The following is a 25,357-nucleotide window of genomic DNA, read 5'->3' as shown; positions in this document are numbered from 1 at the left end:
CCACTCTCCACAGATGTAAGCATCCTCAGAAACCCAATATTTTTAAATCATGCAACTTCATCACCAATCGCATCATTATTTTACTCCTTAGTAGATTCATCCTCTCCATCTACATCCTGATGTTCCTCTTGACCCAATCATACTTTGTTGCACTCCACATGCCCAAACAGTCTGTTTCTCCTCAGTATACCACTACTCATACCCATACCAAATCTTTCTCTTAATTTGTCATTCATCTTCTTTTAACTCCATGCCAGTTGATGAATTCATTTATTTCATTACAGTCTGTATTCATTCAAGCTTTGCTTCAAGTTCCCCATCCCAAAAGTAATTTGTCCATAAATCACTCCCACAGAGCACACTTCTTTTTATACAGGTTTCATTAACTTTATCCTTCAATGCCAAGTAGACTCTTTTATAAATCAGAAAATGGGGGATGGGGACAACTCCCACAATTTCTTCCTTCCACTTCTCACCCTGGCTATCATTGCAGGGCCAGCTCCTCTGTCTGCAGTCAACAGGTCAACTAAGTAGTAGATCTTCCATACCTTCTTCATAACACCTCCAATGCCAGTATCAGTTTATTCAGAACAAATTCCAGGTGCCGCCCCATATTCACCTTAGATCTTTCAAAACCCCTTTCTCCCAACATCAAAACCATTCATGCTTTCTTGTGCATAAAACATTGACATCACTGCTGACTTCATCCATATTTAAGAATGTTAACCTCGCCACTTCTCATGGCATACTGTCAAATGTTTTCTCCAGATGACAAATGCATAATGCTCTGTTTTCTCTTCATTAGATGTTTCACCTGCATCTGCTTGACAAAGACTGCCTCTGTTGTTCCCTTGCCAGGCATGAAACCAAGTTGAATTTTGCTAACTTTCACCTAATTGCCAATTCTTTCCTCTAGCACTCTCTCAACTCAACTTCCCCTACTTTCTCCAACTGCTAAATCACTTGATATGTCCCACCATCCAGTGGAATGCCTTTCCTTTGTATACTGGAACAAGATCACTTCTTTTGCAGCTTTCAGGACTGCACCCGTCCCATAATCATATTGCAGCAACAACTGATGTTTTACCTATCTTCATCTTTTTCAATGCCTTGGCAATCTTTTCTTTTAAAAGCTTACAGCCTTGTCCAATTTTCACACAATAAACACCATTTTCCTATTTTTTATCCACATTATGAAACATCTCCATATACCTCTTTCAGGTATCTTTAATTCCATTACCTTACCATCAGAGACAATGTTCCCTTCTGAATTTTTCAACAACTAACTCCTTACTTTCTTTACCATCAAAAAGATCTCATATGTCTAAGTGATGTTATGATACATAACTTTCTCCAGCGGTCTCCTTCATGCTTTTAGTTTAATTTTGCTCACCAACAAATAGTCTATTATGTATTCTATGCTAACGGATTCATATATCACAAATATTGCATCCTCCATTAACATATTTTATTCACAATAGAACATAGAAAGCCTATCAAATGTTTAAACTGAGAAAATGTATTATTTTAAGAAAAGAATAAGGTCATTTTGAATTTGATGGCAGCAACACGTCTCAAAAAAGTTGGGAAAGGGCCATATTTACCACTGTGTAGCAACCCCCTCCTTTTAACAAAAGTCCTAAAACACATCAGAACTGAGGAGACCAGTTGCTGGACTTTTGAGAGAGGAATGATGTTCATTTCTTGTCTGATATAATATTCTATCTGCTCAACAGTCCTGGGGCTTCATTGTGATAATTTTCATTTCATGATGCGCCAAATGTTTTAAATTGGTGAAAAGTCTGAACTGCAGGCAGGCCAGTTCAGCACTTGAACTCTACTACTACGAAGCCTTGCTGTTGTAATACATGCAGTATGTGGTTTACCATTGTCTTGCTGAAATATGCAAGGCCTTCTCTGAAAAAAAAAATATCATCTGGATGGAAGCATCTGTTCCTTTAAAACTTGTATATACCTTTAAGCATTGTTGGTGCCAACTCCATAGGCACTAATGCACCCCCATACCATTAGAGAGGCAGGGGTTTGAAATGAGTGCAGATAACAAGCAGGATGGTTCCTCTCCTCTTTAGTTCAGAGAACGTGGCATTCATGTTTTTCAAAAAGAATTTCAAATTTTGATTTGTTTTGACCACAGAACAGTTTTCCACTTTGCCTCAGTCCTGACTCCGTCTTTGCATTATAGAGCTTCAACTTCCTTTTGTGGATGGCACGCAAACTGTGCTAACAGATAATGATTTTTGAAAGTGTTCCTGAGCCCATGCAGTGATTTCCATAATAGAATCATGCCTGTTTTTAATGCAGTGCCACCTAGAGGCCCGAAAATCATGGACATCTGATATTGTTCTTCAGCCTTGTCCCTTGCGCACAGAGACTGCTCCATATTCTCGGAATCTTTTGAAGATGTTGTTTACTCCAGATTCAAAGTCTTTGTAATTTTACATTCAGGAATATTACTCTGAAACTGTTCCACAACTTTTTATACCTAATCATGTTACTGGCCTGTTGCCAATTAACCTAATTAGCTGTTGCATTTTAGTATCATTTTTCCAGCCTTTTGTTGCTCCATCCCAACTTTTTAAAGATGTGTTGCCACCATCAAATTCAAAGTAAGCTAATATTTTTCATGAAATAGTAAAATGTCTCACTTTCAACATTTGATTTGTTTTATATGTTCTATTGTGAATAAAATATGGGTTAATGAGATTTATAAATTATTGCATTCTGTTTTTATTTTATTTACATTTAGCACAGAGTCCTAACTTTTTTGGAAATGGGCTCCATTTTTATTGGATGATGAAACCCCAGAATCCTCTAACCTTCAACATTTTCCGATACTGAGGCTTAAAGGTACAAGCTAAAACAAGCCCATTTATATCCCCCCCATTACAATCGGCTTCCCCCGAGGTACCCCAAATATCACCTCTATCACTTCTGCCAGGTTGTGGGGCTTCTACAGCACACTCATTGATCCCCTTTGCCTCCATCATTTTAAACTATTTTTCAGAATAATGTGTACCACATCTAGCTATGCCATTCATTTTGAAACAAGGTTCATTCAGGATTGTTCTGATGGCAAATCAAGCAGGGTAGACCTGAACTCCTTTCCATACAGCAGATTTCACCTAATCAATCTGTCCCATATCTGCCCTGTGACCTTCTACTAATGAATTCAAAACCATAAAAAGATATTTTAAAATGCAAAAACAAATGTAAAAGATTTAATTTCCAGGCATAAACTACCTCCTGATCAACACATTACACTTAAATCTGTAACCACTACAGTTCAATGGGTCCGAGTTTACTTATTCTTGAAACGCACACCACAAAAAGAAAATCTCATTATTATACTGTATTAAGGCACATTTTATTATGAATTCTCTACGGAACAAAACTTGTCACTGAAAATTATAATTACAAATGCAAAAAAGGATACTAAAGCTTCTATCTGTGATTTCTAAATGCCACAAGTTTATTCTTAGGTCATCTGCTGAAAGGTATGTTTCATGATCACTATTTACTGAGATTGAGTTGATGTGATACGTATGTGCATTGGCAAATATTCTTCTAGGACTTGCCTCTACCATTAAATCCATTGGCTTCAAAACAGGCACCTGCAAAAAACAAAAAAAAAAAAAACAATTGGGGAAAAAATAGGCAATAAATTACTCTTATATTAATAATATCAGAGGAATATGAAGGAAAACATACCCTCAATGACGTAATTCTAAAAGGATCTCTAAGTCTTCCATTTTCATCTTTAAGATTATATCCTTCTGCTCTTTTGTCTCGTTCACTTATTTTCCACAATTTAATAGTTTTATCTGTTAAAAAAAAGTACATATTTTTTCAAATTTGCAGTAATGTTTGTAACTGCTGCTTAGAAATTACGATTCATTATAAATTACATAATTTGGCTAATTACACTGAAATGCAAACATTGCTTTTTATGATATGTAAAGAATGTCACTCGATCTTTGTACAAATAATTCTATGCCACATGTTTCAGTTTACTGTATCATGTGGCAAGAATGAAACAGACACTGCTTTTAACAATTTTATTACAGTTTTTCTCAAATGCTAAAACACAAAAGCCAATCCTCTAAACCAAATGACCAGTTGTCTAAACACATTTACTAAATCCAGCCATCATTTTCCAATATCATAAACACATTTCACATGAAGACAATTCACAAAACACAATCCTCCGTTCTCATAAATCTAAACACATTTTTACTTGCTAAAACACAAGTTGCAAAAGAACTCTGCTCATATTCTCAAATGAAAGCTCATGTGATGCAAAATGCTTGCCACAGTCAACAATATTTGAACACAATGAACACACCTGGCATCATTCATTACACACTACGACTCAAAATTGAAGACACTTGTTGCTAATGCTGTGACCACATGTATAAAAGCTAGTTCAGAGTGCACAGTTTGCTGAAGATTCCAAACAAACACAATGGATGAAGTCAGGGGAAGAGGAATTTGAGTCAAAGGAGGGAGAAGAGTTGGCCATGGAAGAAGAGGAGCAGGCCAACGAGGAAGAGGAGGAAGCCAACAAGGGAGAGGAGCAGGTCCAGGAGGGAGAGCAAGACAACCTCGCACCATCATTACGGATGAGATGCGAGTAACAGTCATTGACCATTTCATTGTCCATGACATGACAATGGCTGAAGCAGGACTAAGAGTCCGTCCAAACCTGAGTAGGTTCACTGTGGCCACCATTATCAGGGCATTCAGACAACACAACAGGTATTGCACTCTATTGCTTTCTTTGTCACAATACAGTTTTACAAGCCTGTGAAAGTAGTCTATTGGTTTCAAATCAGTTGTTATTGTAAAACATATCAATTGACAACACATATTTCTTTCTTTAGATTTGAAAGAATGCCACATAGAGGTGGGAGGGTTGCCATATTTGCAGTGGCACAAGAAACCCTCATTGTGGGTATGGTTCGTGAGAACAACCTCATCAGGATATACATATACACCTTGTGGACTATCTTACAGACAGACCTCAATATGTGCGTCTTGGGAACTGCAGGTCTGACATCGTGTGCAGCAATACAGGGGCGCCGTAGGGGACTGTACTTTCTCCGGTCCTGTTCAGTCTATATACATCAGACTTCCAATATGACTCGGAGTCCTGCCACGTGCAAAAGTTCGCTGATGACACTGCTATTGTGGGCTGCATCAGGAGTGGGCAGGAGGAGGAGTACAGAAAGTTAATCAAAGACTTTGTTAAATGGTGCGACTCAAACCACTTACACCTTAACACCAGCAAGACCAAGGAGCTGGTGGTGGATTTTAGGAGGCCCAGGCCCCTCATGGACCCTGTGATCATCAGAGGTGACTGTGTGCAGAGGGTGCATACCTATAAATATCTGGGAGTGCAGCTGGATGACAAACTGGACTGGACTGCCAATACTGATGCTCTATGTAAGAAAGCTCAGAGCAGAATATACTTTCTGAGAAGGTTGGCATCCTTCAACATCTGCAGTAAGATGCTGCAGATGTTCTACCAGACGGTTGTGGTGAGTGCCCTCTTCTACGCGGTGGTGTGCTAGGGTGGCAGCATAAAGATGAAAGACGCCTCACGCCTGGACAAACTTGTTAAGAAGGCAGGCTCCATTGTAGGATTAAAGTTGGACAGTTTAACATCTGTGGCAGAGCGACGGGCACTAAGCAAACTCCTGTCAATCATGAAGAATCCACTGCATCCACTTAACAGTGTCATCTCCAGACAGAGGAGTAGCTTCAGTGACAGACTTTTGTCACTGTCCTGTTCCACTGTCTTCAATTCCACCCGGGGGAGTAAATGCGAACATTAATTTTATTTTAATTCTTTTCATTTTTATTACTATTTAATTTAATATTGTTTCTTTGTATCAGTATACTGCTGCTGGATTATGTGAATTTCCCCTTGGGATTAATAAAGTATCTATCTATCTATACATCCATGTTCACAGTACAGTTAGCGGACATACTGTGTTGCTCAGTGGCCTACATTACTTCTGGAAAATACTGTGCTACCTGATTGACTGTTGTTCTGAACACCTGTGCACTTTCGCATTTTCACAGAGGATATTACAGTTGGACGCGATGGCCAGACCTCATGAGTACCTCTTCCTGGATGAGGCTGGCTTCGACCTGCAGAAACGAAGGCAAAGAGGCCGTAACATCATTGGCCAACGAGCCATCACTGAAGTTCCTTGCCAACGGCGGGTAATATTGCTCTCTGTGTGGCCATAGGTTCGGAGGGGCTTGTCCACCGGCATGCCGTCCTTGGGTCTTACAACACCCAACGTCTCCTCACCTTCCTAGAGGACCTAAAAGACATCCTCCTGGACCGCCAACAACACCATCCTGGGCCCGCACATCACATTTATGTGATCATTTGGGACAATGTCCACTTCCACAGAACAAACCAAATCAGAGAGTGGTTCACCACCAACAGTAACCACTTTTTAAACGTCTGCCAGCCACCCTACTCCCCTTTACAACCCTATAGAGGAGTTCTTCTCATCGTGGAGATGGAAGGTTTATGACAGACAACCATACACTAGAGAGAACCTCCTAAAGGCAATGGAGCTGGCCTGTGTTGACACCCCAGTGGAGGCCTTCCAAGGATGGATTGCCATTCCAGGGCGTTTTTCCCGCGGTGCCTGGCAAGAGACAATATAGCCTGCGATGTGGATGAGGTGATGTGTCCCGATGCAGCTCAGCAACATGATGCCGCACAGTGATTGTGGTGTGTATGTGGTGTGAATAAAGTAAATAAAAAAAACTTCACACCCTGATCATGTTTTCAAGAGTACTGTTGTGTGCAATAGATTCTGTTTTTGCATTGAGTTGTGTTACAGTAGTGTACATGCAGAATTCTCTATAGATTTATACTCTTCATATGAAACTCACAAATCTAAATGCCTAATCCTCTGCAGAGATCTAAGAAGATCCGTTACTGTAAAGTTTCTAAAAATATGCATTGGCAGTTAAGAAACAAAGAACCTTCTCACAAATTGAGCATTGTGTTTTCAATTGTTTTGCTGTAGTGTGTAATGATGTGTATAGTGTTTACATTTTTGAAAGCTTCGAGCTGCTCTTTTGGTGTGAAAGTTTGAGTTTTGAAGTGAGAAGGTGTGGTTGTGTTTATGTAGCTTTAGAAAAGGGTGTTGTGTTTAGACATTGGGGAACATGGAAAAAACATTTGTGAAATGTGTTTTAGCATTTGAGAAAAACTGTAAATACTGTATTAAGAAAATAACAGTTATTAATTAATATATTTAACAGAAAATTAACCTGAAGTTGCCATTTTATTAGTAAAGTTATAAAAAATAAAACATTGTTTTTGAAAGCAATTTAAGAATTGAATAGCACAGTGAAGTAGCAGGCAGCCCTGTTAACTCATTAATCCAGCATCATGGGTTTGAATCTTAAACCTGATTGTTGAATACAGGGAGACAAGTGCTTTTCTCTTCCATATCCCCAAAGCAGCTATGGCTAGATTAAGTTGCAATTAAAAAAGGAACATATGAAAGTGTTACTATTAGTGCAAGTTGCACTTTAACCAAAGCTATTTCCTGTTTAGTGGCCACTAATGCTTCTATAGGATCCAAGCCCTTTGTGCCCTTAAATTGGATTAGGCAGGTTTGAGAAGTATATGGTAGGATTTTTTTTTTTTTTTTAATTATTATTTTGCACAGGTACTCTCAAAGCAGACATTTGCATTGGATTGTTGTAATAGTTAATGATACTATCCAGATTCAGTTTCAGGATCAGTCGCATCTTACATTCACCATTTTAGCCTCAATATTCAAGAAAGGGTGTCACAATTAACAGCTACCAAAGAACAATTTAATTAGAGTTACCTGTTTGACTGTTTACAGTCACCTAAACAATTACTACAACATAATTAATTGAGAATACATTAAATTAGGGCAGCAACTATTAACTATACTGAAAATCAAGGAGGTTATTATAAATGATCAATTAAGCTTGATTTTAAAAAAAGAAATGCAAGAAGTTTCTAAAAGTAAGCACATTTCATAAAGAAATTTAAACAATACTCTCCTTCATAACAATAATTATGCTCTAAAATTACATTTGCCTAAAAAGGTACAGCAACAAGTCTTGCTACTCAGTTTATAGTCAAGATTTAACACTTTCAAGGTTGTTGACAATATGAAGGGGTGAAAAACCGAAACCACAGTTAAGCAATAACAAAATCTGCTCTAAGAATATAGTTTTACTTTATCCATGAAATGAACAGAGTTTTGCCTATTTCAAGCCTGTATTTCTTTACAGTACAACATCAAATGCCAGCCATCACCATCATCAAGAGAGTTACACTGAAAATGAAGAGACCAGCAAAATTCCAAACTGTCTGATAAAGATTTTGAGCTGCCAGAAGAAACTGACATTGAGTGCACTGCTGTATTACGGCCCAGGTGTGCGAGACTGATTACCATTACTCTGACTGGCTTTCTGTTCTGTACATCATGGTCGTGCCACCATGCCAAGTGAGCTCATTTTTGCAGATCTTGCAAAAAAGACGTAAAAGGCTTGAATTTCATGTGTGACAGTTAGGAGGAACAAACAATTGTGGGGTGAGGGGATAATTAACAATTTGCATTATCTATTTAAAAAGAAAACTTTAAAGCAAGAAAATCTGCTGAAAATTGCATGTTAATAGTCTACATCTATCTCATAGAAGCAAACATATCTTACTTCAACATTTTTAAATGCATATTTGTAGTACTAGGGTGTTGTACCATGTTAGCCATTATGGATGTAATGAGAGGTCAAGCAAAATGACACCTTTTATTGGCCAGCTAAAAAGATTACAATGTGCAAGCTTTCAAGGCAACTCAGGCCCCTTCTTTATCTTGCCTGAAGAAGGTCTCAAGTTGCCTCGAAAGCTTGCATATTGTAATCTTTTTAGTCAGCCAATAAAAGGTGTCATTTTGCTTAACTACTCATTAAATGCATATATCCATATATTTAAACAATAGGCATTGCTTATGCAACGTTATTTATACATGAGTGCCTACTTATTTCACAAGTACTATAATTATTTTAATATTTCTATGAAGCAATAATCTGTGCAGTATATGAGAAAAGCAAAGCAATGTGTCTGAAAACTAAAATGATGAATGCATATCCTAAAGAGGGTAGGAGCTCAAGAAAAAAAGATGCCGCATCGCAAAATCACTAGGGTTACTACCTAGTCATGAAAGAAACGCATAAAGAGTGCTGAAGAAGGGTGCAGACAGACAAAATTTGGGGAAGCAGCCTTGGTGTCACAATCCCTCCAAATCCATTAACAGCTGTGTTTGGAGTAATTCCAGATAAGCTTACAGTAGAGAAGGACAAACTGTAATTGCCTTTACTACACTATTGGCACATACAGGGTGGTCCAGATCTAATTATGCAGATCCAGATTGTTTGGATGAGTTTGATTTATGCAGGGACGATTCCAGGTCGGCGCAAAGACGATTCTTCATGTTGTCAGTTCGCACACTTCAATGGTCCGGGATTTTTCGGGTGATTTTCTATGTAATAAACTTATTAACTTATAGCATAATGAAAATTGCATAATTAGATCTGGACCACCCTATAGACTTATCTTGCTCAACTGGAAGAATCCTAACTCACCTATTTCAAGTAAGTAGGTAACTAATGTTATGTACTATTTGAAATTGGAAAAAAACAAATTCTCACTTAGTGAATCTGTACAAAACTTTTTCAAAACCTGGCAGGATTTATTCAATAACATTTTAGAATAAGCATTTAAATTGAGGAAGCAGACTCTCTCCCATCTTTTTTAATTCTATTTATTTTTACTCATTTATTAATTTATCTATTTACTTATTTTTAAATAGTTTAAAGTTTTACTCTGCTGACCTAGCTCTCTTTCTCATGGGTGGGAATTGATTGGTTTCAAACCTAGTTTTGTTAACCTTGACTTGCTTGTATGGAATGTTTTCCGATTTTAATAATATCAATAAAATGCAAAAAAAAAAAAAAAAAAAAAACACGAACTTCGCACTGCTAATATCCAATGGCCGGGGGTACAACTCTTGCTTGGATCAACTCACAAAGGTGAGGAAAGAACGGCAGATGGTTTGCCTCTGGCCCTAAAGTAAGGTACAAGGTGGAGTCCTTGTCATGAATGTGCAGGCTGTGGATGAGGTAGATTAAAGCACTTGAAACCGTGAAGTACAGGAGCATTGGCAAAGGCAATGGTGATCAGATGAGGTAGAAGACAGTAGTTCTGACCATAGAATAAGCAACAACCACCTCCAGGCATTAGAATATTTATCAATATTAGTCCTATGGTATGTCAACCTCTGAAAGTTTCTCATAACAACGTATTTTAAATAGGAATCATTCATTTACAGTCCTACCACACAAGTAACGATCTTCTTACGGCTCACCCAGTGTCAAGGTCACATTATGTAACAATACGCATACAATATATAGTGTAACTGAATACTCCTAGTGTTAATGTAGAGAATGTAGAGATAAATTTCATCGGATTACAAGTGGCAATAACAGATTAACATTTTCATTTAGATGTATGCGATTTCAACTTCAACTTCCTGTACAGTTAATTATTTAAATCTTATGTTGTAGGATTCTACCAGCTTTGCACACTGGAAAGCTAAACAAAATTAAATGCCAAAATAATGCCACTGAAGTGTTAAAATCAAGCAGACAAAGAAACTAACATTAAAAGCTGGTAAAGAAAGATTAGACTTACCATTTGTAGAAAGAAGGAAATGAGCTGCATTTTGCTGGGGCAACCACCTAATTTTATTGATTTTTTCTTCAATTTCTAGACTTTTCAAATAATCAAATTCAGGTTCATGACTCTGAAAAGTGCTATAAACATTGTATTCACCCCGGGAATGACTTCTGTTATTACCCTGAAAAACAAAAGAAAACTTTCATGAAACTAATTAAATACAAGCAACTATATTAAATCACATCAAATAGTAAAATCACAATATTTAATTCTTAATTTTTCTGCAATTCTTTTATATTTATAACTTTAAATGAAAGCCAGAAAGGTAGTCAATTCTCTCTTCATTTTCTGAGACATGATGGAATCAGTGATATGCAAGGAAGGTTGCAGATGTTTCATCTTTGCCGCTTCTCAAATAATTTACAGGCCACACAAGTTTTCTCAACCTATTTCTACAAATCTACAAATGCCCTGACTCTATAAAACTGTCAACTAGTTCACATTAGTTTCCATATCAAACTAAAGTTCATTACTATAAACCATACAACCTGTTAAATATGGTGAACGCCACATATTTTGAATAGTATAGGAGCAAATGGAAAACAGCATTCAGTTAGGAGTCATTATTGCCATGCAATTCAGTAGTAAATTCTGCATTTGTACAGAGGCACAAGTAATAGCAAAGTGTGATCATTTAAGGTAGAAAGTAACAGAACAAAAAAGTTGTTTTACAGGACTTCAGAAATTATATTAAATTGATTATCAATTATTATTACTAAACGGATATTAAGTGATAATAATACATTTTACTCAAAAAGGTAGCCGTGAAGCTGTGACAAATCTAAAGGGGAAAAAGTTTTAGAAAATTGAAGCATCAGGAATGTGTGACATTTAGAATTTGAATTAATTTGACTTGTTCATTAAATATTACTCTACCACAAGTATTATTAACCAGCAGAACTCTTCTCAGCAAATATGCCGTATTAGCCGGTAACGGACTTTAGCGCATTTCTTGTAGTTCGGCCAAGTGTTTCAATGATTTTGCCAAACTCATGGCGAAGCAAACACTGCACGGTTTGCTTGTCTCTGTTGAAAAGTTAATGATTCTTTCAATCACTAATGAATTCTCACAACATCAAATGGTTAAAAAAAAAGAAAAGATTTTTAATGATTTTCTGACAAACTTGATTGGACAAGTATGTTCTTATAAAAGCAGCTTTAAAGAGCTTGTGTAAATGAAAATGTCCAGAGTTATTTTGGTATTCTCTAATATGCATTACAATTAAATGAATTTTGAATATTTTTATAATTACAAAAAGGTAAGAAATCCAGTCATCAAAGATTCTCATATTGTTTAAAAAACTAACGTTGACATATTCTAAAGCCATTTGTAAATTTAAAGGGCAGAAATTTTAGGCTTCTTAAATATGACTTTATTTCAAGCCAAGCTATTATTTATACATTACAAAAAAAAGGCCTTCATAAAAAAAAAAAAATAATTTCCAAAAACTATCTGTAACAAATTGTTAAAACAAACATCCCACTTGGTTTAATCTAATAATAAGCCTAAATTAAAATTTTCAATAATTTACTTTTAATTTCAATAATTGGAGGAAATAAAGTGAATACTGTCCTGTCAAGTAAAGACTCTACCAAGAAATGTGTCTTTTTCTGCTAATCACTACATTTTATGATTGATTTTTTTCAAATTACTTTCGATAAAGATGTTTGCCAAATAATAATGAAATAATAATTCACTCATGACTATAATTTAATATTTGCTTGAAATGTAGAAAGTGTCCTGCCTTTCTCAATATCATATAAGTATATATTATATTGATATTATTCATATCAATAAGTGCAAACGGAACATATATAGTAAATTTGCATCTGCTTAAAGCCTACAAGTGCCATCCCTCCCTGCAGTTTAGATTGATCATTGTGCCACATTTCAACGGAGGAGCAGACCTAAATCATCAAAGAGCTTCACAGAGCACCATTTTCATCTGAAAAGGAAAATGATTGCTGTCAATGGACAGAAAGCTGCGAATTTCATCGTCCTAAAGCCACAAACAGGTTATCACTGGAAATTATATACAAATACAATGTGGCAATCTTATAAACCCAGGGTTATTTAGTGACAGACAGCGGAACACTATACTGATGATTTGAGACAAATGTAAGTGTAATTCACATTCAAATGTCATTCACATTAAGTAATACACTGCAAAACAAGTACACTTCAAATCATGAAGCACAGGCCTCATGTTTGGTTCTTTGCTGGAGTGTCTTTTGTTTATAATGTTTTTGCTCTGTCCTTCAATATTACCATCTACAACTGACAAAAATTTATAAAAAAACAAAAAAAACAAAAAACAAAACACAATTGTATTGGGTGGACTTATGGCATAATTTAGGCACATTTAGAGAACTTCAATATTAACAGAGAAACCTTCACAGCTATCTAGGATAAAGACTTCTGTGAGACACTAACTAAATACCCCTTTTCAACTTTTTACTTTACATTAGACATTCCTATACACATATAAAACACTAGAATCCCTGAAGCCTCCGAAAAAAGTCGTAATGCCGGGCCACCTTAAATTCCTTCGCACCACTTCATCAGCATCTTTGTTTTGCAAATGTATCAATCAGCACAAGCAGCCTGCTATCCCATCCAACACAAATGCAGTGATGTTCTCACAGCTCAAGTGTTTTTATCTGGGTGTGAGGTGCCTAGAGATGAATAGGGTAAATAATATATTGTTATTTGGAATACATTCATTTCATGTGTATTCCGTGTCTTCAATGATTTGGGAAAATATTGAGATGACAGGAAATGCGAGGCAAGAAATGTTGAACTTTTTTCAGGTTATAGTAATAATGACTTGAAGTGTATAATGTGTGAAGACTTTAATCCAAATATCAAATAAACACATTCACAAAAGGTGTAACTAAACAAGTGCACTTTTATCCAAGAATATAACCAAAGAAAAAGAAATCAGTTTACATGTTGCTGTCAATGAGTAAAAACCCAAGCCCAAATATCATTTGACAGAAAATCAACATGTCTGCTTAGCTGGTGCAGAGGTAAAAACTGCTGTCACACAATCAAGAGGTTGTGCGTTCGACTTGAGCTCTCACTGAGTTGGTGGCATTTATCTCCATTCTTTCCCCAAGAGCAGTGATGACCACAGTTGTTGCTGTGGTTGATGCCTGCTCAGAACCATTTCTTGTACCGCCAATCAAATATACCATGCCCAGTAACCGCCATCAGACTATCACGCAGCCTTTGCACTTTGACAACAAAAATTCGCATGCAGAAAGGATTTGCTGCGATCTTGTCTGGAAACGTTTTGTCAAGAATTGTGTTTTGAGTTACAACCCAGGGCAACATATTGTTGATAAGCAGCTGTTTCCAACCAAGGTCCATTGTCCTTTATTGCAATACATCTCAACCAAGCCTGATAAATTTGGCACAAATTTTGGAATGAAGCAGATCTGGAGACAAAGTACATATGTAATGCCTCATGTAATGCCTCCTTATTTAGGAAAAGATCCCAGTCCCAAGGGAGAAAGACTTTCTGAGACTGTGGTCATAAAGCTTATGGAGCCAATCCAAGACAAAGGCAGAACATAACAAAAGACAACTTCATGTTGCGTTTGTTGGCTAATAGACTGCTGCACCACAACACAACTCTGCTTGGCACCTTAAATAAAATGGGACAGGAACTTCCACCTGCAGCTAAAGTCACTATAGTACGCAAGCAATTTTCTACGGTAGTGTTTAGATCTGGCAGGGCTAAGGCGACGGTGAATGCGCAAAAAAAGAATAAGACTGTCTACATTCTCAGTACCATGCACCATGACGTGGAGTACAGGCAAGGTCAAAAAAAAAAACCTCATGTTCAAATGACATAGCATTATCATGCATGTATGAGTGTGTGTGTGTGTGTGTGTGTGCATGTGTGAGAGACAGATTTGCTCTCATTCAAGTGGTTACTGGAATATAAAATAAACACTTTTGCAAACATATAACAAAACAAGTGTGCTTTTATTCAAGAATAAAACTGAACAACAAAAAATTCAAGTAACAGATACCTAGAAGACATGATTCACCAGAGTTTGTGTGCCTGCTTATGTCCTTTCGGCGATATCTTTTAGATTCAAATCAAATGTATGTTTTTATTATATTACAGTAATAATAGCAGCTCACTACTCAAAAAGGAACACCCAGACTCAAACCAGCAATTTTTTGGTTATAATGCAGCAGTTCTTACTTCTGCACCATCCAAGAAGACATGTCAACTTTCTGTTGATTGACATTTGAGCTTAGATTTTTAACTCATTGACAGCAACATGTAAATTAAATGATTTTTATTTTTTGTTATATTCGTGAATAAAAGCGATAAAGTCTTCACACATTATACACTTCATGTCATTTTTTTCTATAAAATGGAAAAAGTTTCTGTTTTAGTTATGTGTTCAGTAGTTTTTACCTTGCATTTTCTGTCATCCAACATTTACCCAGATCATTGTAGACATGAAACACACATGAAATGTATGTATTCCAAACAACAATATATATTTTTTACCCTATATAACTCCAGGCACCTGTTTCCTTAGGAGGCATTAGCTTCCTATGCTTAGTCCTATGCTTGGCTGTCAATTCTAAATGCTGAGCCTTAAACAAGTATATATAATGCCATGATCAACAGAAATTTCTGAAAAGATCAGAATAAAAGCTGCTGATATCTGTTAAACTAGAAAGGCATATAAAACTACTTCTGAGGTTATCGGCCTTCAAATGGAAAAATACTTGAAACAGTAATTAATTTTAATCCCGAAGTGACCAGCCTGCTAAACTGAGTCTAAGAGCACATTCAGGAAGTCGCAAAAGATCATTCAGCAACGCAACAGCAGCAGTCTTATTATGGCTCAGGAAAGGTCTGCATCTTTATGACATCACAATTAGAAAGTTACTGAGCATATACGGACTTAACAGGAGAGTAGCAAAGTTGATACCACTGCTGAAAAGACGACCATCAAAGGTCATCCCTTATTTGCCAGGTAGAATCTACATAACCTCCAAAAATTCTAGGAGAATGTCATATAACCAGACAAGGAAAAAGTGATATCTATTAGGACAACATGTGTCCTGATAGGTAATGTGTAAAGCAAACACAGCATTCCACAGTAAGATCATCATACCAACAGTCAAACATGATGATGGTAGTGTGACGATGTGGGGATGCTTGACGTCTTAGGCCCAGGATGACTTGCCATAACTGAAGGAACAATCAGTTTTTCTGCTCTATAGCAGAAAATCCTTAAAGACAATGTCCAGTCATCCAGCCATCTGCTGAAGAGTACTTGGGTCAGGCAGCAAGACAATGATCGAAAACACAAAAGCAAGACCACATAAGAATGGCTGAAATGAAGCAAAATAAAAGCTTTGGACAAGCCTTATCAAAGTCCAAATATAAACGTAATCGAAATGCTGACAGGATGTGAAATGAGAAGATCATTGTTGAAAACCTATCAAATTTTTCAGAATTAAAAACACTTTCCAAAAAATAGGCCAAAATTGCAACTCAGAAATGTAAATAATGAATATTAAATTAAGCTACGGATGAAATGTTTAAGAACACTTCAGTTTTTTTAGCTTTTATGGAAATGCAGTTTAATGTCTTAATGTTTGATGAAATCAAGGCATACAGAAAAAGCAACTGCAAATAAAAAAAAAGTTCAAGGAATCATTAAGTATACAAAATATTATTCAAATCTTTGATTCAAAGTAGCCATCAGGGACAGACATATTATGCAAAAGGTACAGGGACTGGACTGCTGAGGACTGGGGTAAAGTCATTTTCTCTGATGAATCCCCTTTCCGATTTTTTGGGGCACCCAGAGAAAAGATTGTCCAGAGAAGAAAAGGTGAGCACTACCATCAGTCCTGTGTCATGCCAACTAAAGCATCCTGAGACCATTCATGTGTGAGGTTGCTTCTCAGCCAAGGGAGTGGGCTCACTCACAATTTTGCCTAAAAACACAGCCATTAATAAAGAAAGGTACCAAAACATCCTCAGAGAGCAACATCTCCCAACCATCCAAGAACAGTTTGGTGACAAACAATGCCTTTACCAGCAAGATATAGCACCGTGCCATAAGGCGAAAGAAATAACTAAATGGCTCGAGAATAAAGTGTCAATGGCCAGGAAACTCCCCAGTCCTTAATTCCATTGAGAACTTGTGGTCAATCCTCAAGTGGCGGGTGGACAAACAAAAAAAAAAAAAAAAACACAAATTGTGACAAACTCCAAGCATTGATTATGCAAGAATGGGCTGCCATCACTCAGGATTTGCTCCAGAAGTTGATTGACAGCATGCCAAGGCGATTTGGAAAGGTCTTGAAAAGACCAACACTGCAAATATTGACTCTGCATAAACCTCATGTAATTGTCAATAAAAGCCTTTGAAACATATGAAATGCTTGTAATTTTACTTCAGTATACCATAGAAACATCTGAAAAAAGATCTAAAACATTGAACTTGCACACTTTGTGAAAACCAATATGTATGTCATTCTCAAAACTTCTGGCCATGACTGTACAAACACCCTGTGTAATCAACCGAAGATTTCAAATTTTGATTCATTAGTCCATAAGCCTTTCTTCCAGACTGTAGTAGTCCACAGGTGGTGTTTCAAGGCCCTATTTTGTCCTTTAAGGAATTGCTCCCTTACTACCACTCGCCCTGTCAAACCTGGAGCACAAAGTCTCCTTTACAATGGTAGAAACAGAGACTTGCTTTCTCAACCACTGTTTAGCTGTGCTTGAAACTGTTGTGCTGTGAGAAGCCTATACCACAAACTGATGAACATCAGAAACTTCTGATTGGGTTGTGACTTTGGGTCTGCCACATCTCGTCCTATCAGAGTTTCTTCTAATTTCCAATTGCCTTTGGATTGTGTAGGACACCATACTCATTGACAGATATTCTTTTTTTGGCAATTTCTATAAATGAAAGGCCTACAGTTCTAAGGGTAATAATGCTCTGTCTCATTTCATTTGTTAATTGCCATTTTCTTGCCACTATCACTGAAATTTACAGCTTTCTAGGGTGTGAGGGTGTAGTAACACAGTGTATTCCACTCTGCTTTAAGAGAAACGGAGGGTAATCAACAGAAGTTGGGACACCTGTGCAAATTGTTTGCTTCAACTTGTAAGGCGTCCTGCAGCAATTAAAGTAGGTTGTAACATATTAGTTGTCCCATGAAGAAGTCCGATTTGCAATATCCTCAAATTTCCTTTTTTTAGTTTTTGCTAACTTACGGCTTACCTTTTCACCATTTTAGGTTATTCATTGCATTTCAACTGGTCAAATTTGTTTTAAAACTATGGCTGGTAGAGTGTATGAGTATGTATATTTCAAGTATGTGTATGTAATTTTCCCTCACAGTTCACTACTTTTATGCAAAAAATATCTTAACTTGCAGCTAAGCTATAATCTTGGACAGTGCTCAATAGGACATTTTCACATGGATATCATTACCTTATTGTACAGACTGTAGCAGCATTCCTATGATGGCACTTTAGAAAATAAATGTGATAAAATAAAACAAACTAACCTCTTGTTCTCTTTGAAATATAACAACTCTTCCCCCTTTATCCCCAGTGGCTAGCAGGTCTCCGGAGTAGTTGAATTCTACTGTTGAAATAATATCAGCTAAGTGGAAAGAAAACAAAATCCAAATATTAGATTGCGGCACACACTGACATAATTATCTCATTTGATACAGAAAGGGAAAAACTGCATAATTTGCTACAGCATAGAAAACAATAAGGATCTTTTCTTAATTAGGGTATTTTCAGAGCAGGGAGCAGTGTTGGGTATGTTGCACTTCAACTTACATTTTCAGACAGAAATTTAAAAAGAAATCATTTCATTTTAATCAAGATCAGAATAAACCACTGTTTGGAACAACAATTCACAAATGGACAAACTCGTACATATTTTCTCGAATAGCAGAACAATTTAATATTAAGAATTAACAAGGACAAGAAGCATGAAAATGTAAGCATACGATGAACCCGCAAATTACACAAGCTTATTAAGCAGGTTGGAAAATATAACCCCAACTCCAAAAAAGTTGGGAAACTGTGCAAAATGTAAATAAAAACAGAATGCAATGATTTGCAAAATCTCACAAACCTATATTTTTTTCACAATAGAACATATAAAACATATCAGATGTTGAAAGTGAGATATTTTACTATTTCATGAAAAATATTAGCCTATTTTAAATTTGATTGCAACACCATCAAAAGAAAAATGGGGCAACAGAAGGCTGGAAAAGTGGTACTAAAAAAGAAACATTTTGCAACTAAATAGATTGGCAACAGGCCAGAAACATGATTAGGTATTTAAAAAAAAAAAAAAAAAAAGCAGTATCTTAGACAGGGAGAGTCTCTCGGAAGTAAAGATAGGCAGAGGTTCACCAATCTGCAAAACACTGCATCTACAAATTGTGGAACAATTTCAAAATGCTCACCAACGTACAACTGCAATGACTGAATATCTCATCATCTTCAGTACAACTGCAATGACTGAATATCTCATCATCTTCAGTACACAACCCTATCAGCTGTTAATATTCTTCAATTTTGGAAATTCCATGTTTGTAATTTTAAATTATCAAGGACAATATTATGCAGTACAGTGCACTTATGCACGTGCTGTAATGGTAGCTCTGCTGACTGGCAATAAAGAGATCATGGGTTTGCGTCCCAGGTCCTTCCTGTGTGGAGTTTGCAAAGCACTCAAGAGTTGTAAGTAAAGCACTATATAAATATAAAGAACTAGCAAAATACCCGCGCTTCGCAGCGGTGAAATACTGTCTGAATATTTTTATTAATAAAAAAGTAAACATTTTTAGACTGAACGAAAATATGTCAAAAATTAATTGTTAAGGATCTCTCTGTATACCACGTTGTCAGTTCGGCCCTCTGGTTGTAATATGACTAAGCTGTGTGCTGAGCTCACTCTTGAGCATGCAACATACAGTTGGCCATGTGAAAAGCAATCCCGCCTCAAATAAATGCCAACCTTTTGTAGTGTTTGTCCCTGAGACTTATTAATTGTCATTGCAAAGCAGAGCCTTACTGGAAATTGAACGCGTTTGAATTAAAATGGGAGATTAGATGGTATAACGGGGATGCGAGAAATAAAACTGTGTCACTGAGGCACTGCCAGTAAATATAGTTGCTTCAATTAGGTTGTTTTATAGAGATGTGACCTGAAGTCTTGTGCCGTTACAAAGTTTCGGTGGTTGTAAGTTTCTGCTTCCTTGGCGAAGGTCATAAGCGAAAGAAGACACCGCAGTGACACACAGAAGAGAACCCGTGGATTAAATAAAACCTACACAATAACTGTAACAATCGTAACAAATGAACAATAAAATAGAAGAGAACCCGTGAATTAAATAAAAAGGTTGCTTCGTTGGTGAAGCAAGGAAAAAGCACTTTCTTATATGTCGTTCGTTTTTAAAACAGTGCAGAAGCTGTGAGAAGCTGCTTCCTTGGCAAGCTCGTAAACGAAAGAAGACACCGCAGTGAACACAGAAGAGAACCCGTGGATTAAATAAAACCTACACAATAACTATAAAAATCGTAATAAATGAACAATGAAACAGCGGAGAACCCGTGGATTAAATAAAAGGCTGCTTCGTTGGCAAGCAAGGAAAAAGGACTTTCTTATATATCGTTCGTTTATAAAACAGTGCAGAAGCTCTGAAAAAGCTGCTTCCTTCGCAAAGTAAGGAAACGACTGAAGAGACGGCGGTGACGCGGTGTTCGGCAAGGCAGCTGAAGCCCTGCATTATGGGATCTGTAGTTTATTGTGTTACCAGTGCTTGATATCCCCGGGCCATTAATAACAATAATACAGTATATAAAATGATCTCGGGCGGATATAATTACACGCCGGGCCAGATGTTGCCTGCGGGCCTTGAGTTTGACACATATGGAGTAAATAGAACTTGAAAAGATGTATTTTTTCGTACATCGAGCCAGCGTGCTATTGTGGTTTTGCTTGCATGCCTCAATAAGTCATCCTCCCCTCGCTCTTACTTTTTTACCGTTCATCTAATGAATACACTGAGTATGGCTTTACCAAAACAATCATTGATGGCGAATAAAGTATCCATTATTGGAGTATGTAGATCGGGTTATATATATACATATATATATACCCGCGTATCGCAGCGGAGAAGTAGTGTGTTTAAAAAGCTAGAAAAAGAAAAGGGAACATTTTAAAAATAACGTAACATGACTGTCAATATACAGTATTTGTTTTGTGAGTGTTACTGAGTGTTGCTGTCATCAAGGATTTGATTATCATTATTTCTTTCAATCAGGTTCGTATTTGTAGGATGTGTTGTGTTCAAGTTACATTCCGTGTTTGTCAATCGTTGTAAAGATGACAGGTTTCTTTCATTGATTCGTTTCTTACTGCATCAATAAACAGCTCGTCTTCTTCTTTATCTGAGACCTGACACACTGCATGCACGGGTTTTTTTAAACACTGTCTTCCTTTAGCGGGACATTGACTTTTTCCACCGTGTGCTTTGTTTCCGCAGTAGCTGGATTTATGAATATGCTTATCAGACGCTTCATATTTTTGCTGCCTTTTCAATTGTGTAATTCGGTTTTGTTCAGCTCTTTGGAACTGTTGTTTTTATCTGTGCACTGCGTCAGTTCACGTGAGCCACTCGGTGTACATGCATCGAAGGTTCCCAGCTGTGCTGGTGCCATCTCGTGCTATGTCCATAGCTTTATTTAATGTTACCTTAGTCCTGGCACTTAAAACTATCTCTCGCAGTTTCGCTGAGTTTGTGTCAAACACCACCCTGACCATCTCATCTTTCTCTCCATAAGCACAGTCCTTCACCCGTGAATATTTACCCGTGGCAGTTTGCTATTGGATTGCCGCTAACGGACGGCCTTATATGGGCAGGCACTAAATTACAAACGCCAGCGGCAGCCTGTCTATGAACTTAATTTAAAGTGTAGGTTTACATCGTGCTTTGTTTCCGAAGTAGCAGAACTCATGAATATGGTTGTATATGTCACTCGCTCGCTTCTTATTGTTTCGCTGCCTTCTCAATTATATAATGCATGTTTTCTTCAGCGCTTTTTTGAGGTCTTCCTGGTTTTCTATGTACTGCGTGATTACGTGGGAGGCGTGATGATGTCACACGAAACTCCGCCCCCACGGCGTTGAAGCTCATCTCCATTACAGTAAATGGAGAAAAACAGCTTCCAGTTATGACCATTACGCGTAGAATTTCGATATAAAACCTGCCCAACTTTTGTAAGGAAGCTGTAAGGAATAAACCTGCCAAATTTCAGCCTTCCACCCACACGGGAAGTTGGAGAATTAGTGATGAGTCAGTGAGTGAGTGAGTGAGGGCTTTGCCTTTTATTAGTATAGATTACTATACTTGACGATTTGTCAATTTCAAATTTTAAATGTTATTTCATCAAATAAACAAAACTTGTAGCACTAAGACTCTCTGCCTCTATATACCTTTTACAATACCTCAAAATTGACCCCAACGCAACATATGCATACTGCTACATTTTTGTTTACAAGAAAGGCACCGCTAATAACACATGCAGTGACTTAAAACAAACCTATGTTCCCTCAGTGTGCAATAGAAGTTGCATTCAAGTGTGTTAGCTACTGTTATCACTTGTTATGGGGTCTGTGCACCGATAGCTTTGACAGTACTGATAGTTCTTTTTTTAATTCTGTTAAATGCACTTTGTGAGGTTCCTGGGTCATATATGACCAAAATATTAATTTTATTTCAAAAGAAAAAAAAAAAAGATTGCTAATACTATACACTTTTTTCTGATTATATGCACCTGGAGATGTGCCTGGGTCAGATGTGAGCAAAATGTTTATTTTATTTGAAAGGGGAAACATGTTATTGCTAATTCTGTGAACCACTTTGTTTTTATGCATGATAAGAAGTGCCTAGGTCAAATATGACCAAACTATTTCCTTTTATTTTATTTCAAAGACAGTTTCTGATGTAACTGTGCCAGTATCACCAAATTTAAAAGGGAAACAATGAATAAACATCACTTGTTTTTCAATACATTAATTTGTGTGGATTTAAAATTTATTACCACCTGCTGCTTACCAGCTGCTGAAAATGCCTGACTCCGCTAAATTTCTTGGTTTGAAAAATCTGTCCCAATTTGTAAGTGAATCAACCAGACTTATTTTGTGGATTTTATTGGCCAAAATTGACTGTCAATTACAGATGTTCTGTTGTCAGTGAATGGCAGGCAACTTTTACTAAACTTTAATGAAGAGGCACTGAAATCAAAACATGCCACATGTTTATTTGGAAGATACAGCTAAATAGTTTAACAATTAGAGACTTGGAGAATTTGTCAAGTTCGAATAGCCACCCACTTGTTATCTTTATATCCCAAAGTAGGTAGGAATTTCAGCCATTTAATCGTACTACCCACAGATACTACTTGTTTATTGATGGTTCCTTTGCAGCAACAGACTGGGAAGATGCATATTATGCAGTGCTTGTAACCAAGCCAATGTTACACGTATACGTTTAGTCTTAATTAATAATACTGATGTTTCAATGTGGGTGGTGCAGTGTTGCAGAGCACATTCCCGACACACCATTGTGATGATCTTTTATTGCTTGCTTTCATTTCTACTGAAATCCTTTGACTATTTGTAAAGCGCTTGAGCATAAAAATTATTAATATTATTTTTACTACTACACTATGCCATGAGTTCAGGTTTGATTGCTAGCCTGGTCTACGCAAGTATGGAGTTTGCATGTTTTCCCATGTGCAAGCAGACTGACTGTGATTAACTGCAAATATTGTTTTAAACCTGCCAAAATCTATTGATTCTACATGTTTTCTTAAATTACATCATTACATCTAAATTTCATCAGTTTAGGCTCTCAGGCAGCTCCCCAGGTGTTTATTGCATGTTGCTTATTAAGTGAATGAATGGAGATGCTGCTATAACAGATGTTCAGTATTTAATGTAATAGTGTACATGTAGAAATGTAGTATTATACATGGAAAATTTTTCATTTTGATTTCTGCTATTAAAATGAACACAGTTCATGTAGTGACTTCAACAGTATTTCAAAAAATAAACAAAGCATTAATTCCCTGAAAAAATGCAAAATGTTTCAATACGGGTAGATGTCAAAAATATACATAAAATAAAGAGTTAAATTAAAACAAAGCGAATCTTAAACTAAAATGAAAGCATTTCTAAAATTAAAGAACTATTTGCTTAAACTTGTTGCAGGTTAAGCTGACAAATAACATTACAGCACACTTCTTATTTAATACCTGTATTTTTTTTTTTTTTAACTATACTGGAAGCCATGAACAGTCACATTATCAGAATAAAATGGAGTTCTGTCACAGGTAATGAAATCGTAATAAACTGACAGGTATAATATGAAATGATCTACAATTTGACAACTGTAAAGAAAAAAAACTGTTTTTATAATTGCTTACTTACTGTTTCCTAGTGGAGATTTTTGGTGAATAATACAAAACCAATAAAATGTAACAAAAAAATGAAGTGCTAAAAAACTAAAACTAAATAAAAACAAAAAGAACAAGAAACTAAAAAACAAAAAAAAAAAACAAAAACTTAAAAATATCTTAAAAGTAGAAAAGCCCTTAATTCAAGAACTTCAAATTAAATGAGCACTGCACTCTGCACTAATGTGACACAAGTGTTTTAGCATGATCACTGCACTAAAGCAGGTGTTGTTGGGATCATGTCTAGCAGCATGCTAAGCAGGCAAAAATTAAAAAGAATGGACAGTTGGCATTTTTTCATCTATTTATAATCTCACCATTGTGGACAAAAAGTTTCAACATTTTAATCAATGTGTGAAATACTGAATTTTAGGATTATCCTGATCTGAACTGTTCTTGTGATCACTGATTCAAAATTGGCAAATGCAGTCAGATAAAAAAGGCAAAAGTGTAAAAGTGAAATTTCTTAGGTAATTAAAAGCTTAGCTTTCCTGTTGCACATGCAAAATAATAATGTGCAAAATTCTAGTCTATTTCATCACTCTGTCATCTAAAACAGTGCCAATAACTAATCTTTGTCGACCAAGACGACCAAATCCATGGACCTATTTTGTTAATGAAAAGTTTGAAAAGCTGTTTGTATCACTAAAGAAAAAAGTGAGTTAACTGATAACTACCATTCACTATGTGTGTGTACACATATATATGTGTGTGTGTGTGTGTGTAAATTGAGGCATCAAGAATCTTCATGTGCTTTAATAATGAAATAACTGAATAAAGAGGTTACATTCTTATTTCTTCCTTATTATGAGGGTAAATCAAAAAGTAAAAGCAATTTAAAAATTATGCAGTAACCACAATGGATAGAAGCTGACCCAATACAACACACCTGTGATGGTTTATGGATAGTTTGAACCTGAACAGCACAGTGCTCTACCATTTGTCTTGTTGAAGCCAAGGCCAGATGAACACA

General features: G+C 36.5%; 1 protein-coding gene across 1 annotated transcript in view; it reads right to left on the bottom strand.

Annotated features, from left to right (window-relative positions):
• ppp2r2d (protein phosphatase 2, regulatory subunit B, delta) overlaps nucleotides 1–25,357 on the bottom strand; it is a 55,661-nt gene that overhangs the window by 11,351 nt on the left and 18,953 nt on the right. The window contains exons 3-6 of the mRNA XM_039770285.1: nucleotides 18,402–18,499; nucleotides 10,787–10,952; nucleotides 3,730–3,842; nucleotides 3,455–3,632 (exon numbers count right to left, since the gene is read on the bottom strand). Of these exons, the coding sequence (XP_039626219.1) occupies nucleotides 3,455–3,632; nucleotides 3,730–3,842; nucleotides 10,787–10,952; nucleotides 18,402–18,499 (555 nt within the window). The remainder of the gene's footprint in view (nucleotides 1–3,454; nucleotides 3,633–3,729; nucleotides 3,843–10,786; nucleotides 10,953–18,401; nucleotides 18,500–25,357) is intronic.

This window comes from Polypterus senegalus, chromosome 1, assembly GCF_016835505.1.
Source record: "Polypterus senegalus isolate Bchr_013 chromosome 1, ASM1683550v1, whole genome shotgun sequence".
Classification (NCBI taxonomy): Eukaryota; Metazoa; Chordata; class Cladistia; order Polypteriformes; family Polypteridae; genus Polypterus; species Polypterus senegalus.
This window is presented reverse-complemented; position numbering and strand designations above follow the sequence as displayed.